At 35.5% G+C, this 1,866-nt stretch overlaps 1 protein-coding gene across 1 annotated transcript; it reads right to left on the bottom strand.

The window, feature by feature from the left end:
- Nucleotides 1–309: 309 nt before the first annotated feature.
- Nucleotides 310–773, bottom strand: LOC131900642 (small ribosomal subunit protein eS24-like). The gene has a single exon (XM_059251944.1). It carries the CDS (start codon nucleotides 692–694, stop codon nucleotides 329–331), a length of 366 nt encoding a protein of 121 aa, XP_059107927.1. The 5' UTR covers nucleotides 695–773; the 3' UTR covers nucleotides 310–328.
- Between the last annotated feature and the right edge of the window lie 1,093 nt (nucleotides 774–1,866).

Here is a 1,866-nt window from a genome sequence, read left to right as displayed (position 1 = left end):
GCAAATTTATTGGGGTACAAAATATGTCACCACATTTTCCCTTTTTTGTCTAAAATAATAAAAGGTTATAAATAATAGAAAAACTATATACAATAAGTATATATAATATATGCAGTCAAGAATTATATTAGCAATGTCCAGTCCATTAACATTTGACAGATTCAGAGAAAATATTCTATTATTCATCCTATTTTGGTGAGTCCAAAATGTTGTACCTAATTCACTTTCTATCCTAACTTGTTTTTTTTTTTCTAGACACATAAGCTTTTAGTTTATTTGTTCTCCCCAAAATTGTCTGTACACCACCACAGATCAAATCACCGAAGATTTACTCCTTTGGCTTTTTGCCAACACCAACATTGGCCTTTGCCGTGCCCCTGACCTTCTTCATTCTGTTCTTGCGCTCCTTCCGCTGTTTCCGGGAGGTCTTCTTCTTCTCATAGAGGCCATGTCTTGCAAGTCTGTGTTTGGGCTCATTCTTCTTAGCATAATCTAGAGAATCATAGATCATGCTGAAGCCAGTGGTTTTGCCGCCACCAAAGTGGGTCCTGAATCCGAACACAAAGATGACATCTGGTGTGGTTTTGTACATTTTGGCTAGCTTCTCCCAAATTTCAGTCTTTGGTACTGTTGCCTTCCCAGGGTGAAGGACATCAATAACCATCTGTTTCCTCTGAAGCAGACGGTTAGTCATGAACTTCCTGGTCCGGATCGTTACTGTGTCATTAATGATGGCTACGGTGCCCGAGCTGCACAGGAGGAAAAGAGGATTGCTCTCTTCTATCCTAACTTGTATTACCAACTCAAAACTATCCTTTGATTTCTTTCAAACTTATAGACTTTACACCTCTTTAGTGAGTTTCTTTTCTGAATTTGTTAATAAGAAAAACTATAACTATCTAATCTTCAATTCCCTCAGAGACCCTAAAAGGAAATAATATTACCTGAATAAACAGGAAGTACAAACAGGCAACTTCCAAAAAATGTGAGAAATGACAGAAACAGCTGGCTGCCTGGACAGTCACCTAAGGTTCCTCTGCAACATTGGGGCATCCATCTTCAGCCTACAAGCCTGGCATATCTGACAGACTCAGCTTGTGAAGCAGGATTTTCTAAAGAGCCTTCCTACTTTGTCTTGGCAAGGTTTGGCAGTCCTTTTTTGTGTGTGTGTGCCCTATTTGTCCCATTTGGACAAACATACTGTCAGCAGTTGAGGGAAGGGTATTTTCTTGCCCAGTGACTAACTTTTGCCACATATGGAGTTTCTTCAATGCCCATCATCTTCTCTGAAGTAGATTGGTGCTGCCAGGAGCAGACGTGTCTCGTTGTCATTTAAAAAAAAAGAATCTGTTATTAAAACATCTTAAATGCCATATTCTATAGATCGATGAAGTTTTTGAAGATGATCTGTCTATCTAAAATATATCTGTTTGACCTTGAAAACATACCTAACATGACTACAAATTTGATTGTAATGACTAACTACTAACTTTCATTTCTTTATATCCTAACTAGTTGGTAATAATAACTTTCAAGGACTAGTAATTTGCATTACATTGTTATATGAGCTGTATAGGTACATACCTTGAACAAGATTAGAAATATATGTACAGTATTTTCTAAAAAAATCAATCTTAAATTTGTATCAATATACATAATTTGTATACAATATACAAAAATCCAATCCAAAGTAAATATTTAAAACTAGTAGTTGCTTTGTAAAAGTAGATTCAATAATCTACCTTTTAATGTTATATCTATATTCCTGTTATTTCTTTTCAGAGTAGATTTAATAATCTACCCTCTTATCCTATCATTTCTACATAATACATTTCTATATCATATCTCCCTTTCTTCTTTTAGAAA

Source organism: Peromyscus eremicus, unplaced genomic scaffold (genome assembly GCF_949786415.1).
Source record: "Peromyscus eremicus unplaced genomic scaffold, PerEre_H2_v1 PerEre#2#chr22_unloc_1, whole genome shotgun sequence".
NCBI classification, from domain to species: Eukaryota; Metazoa; Chordata; class Mammalia; order Rodentia; family Cricetidae; genus Peromyscus; species Peromyscus eremicus.
This window is presented reverse-complemented; position numbering and strand designations above follow the sequence as displayed.

Excerpts from the sequence above, each read along its gene's own strand:
- LOC131900642 (XM_059251944.1), bottom strand. The coding sequence starts at position 694 with ATGACTAACCGTCTGCTTCAGAGGAAACAGATGGTTATTGATGTCCTT.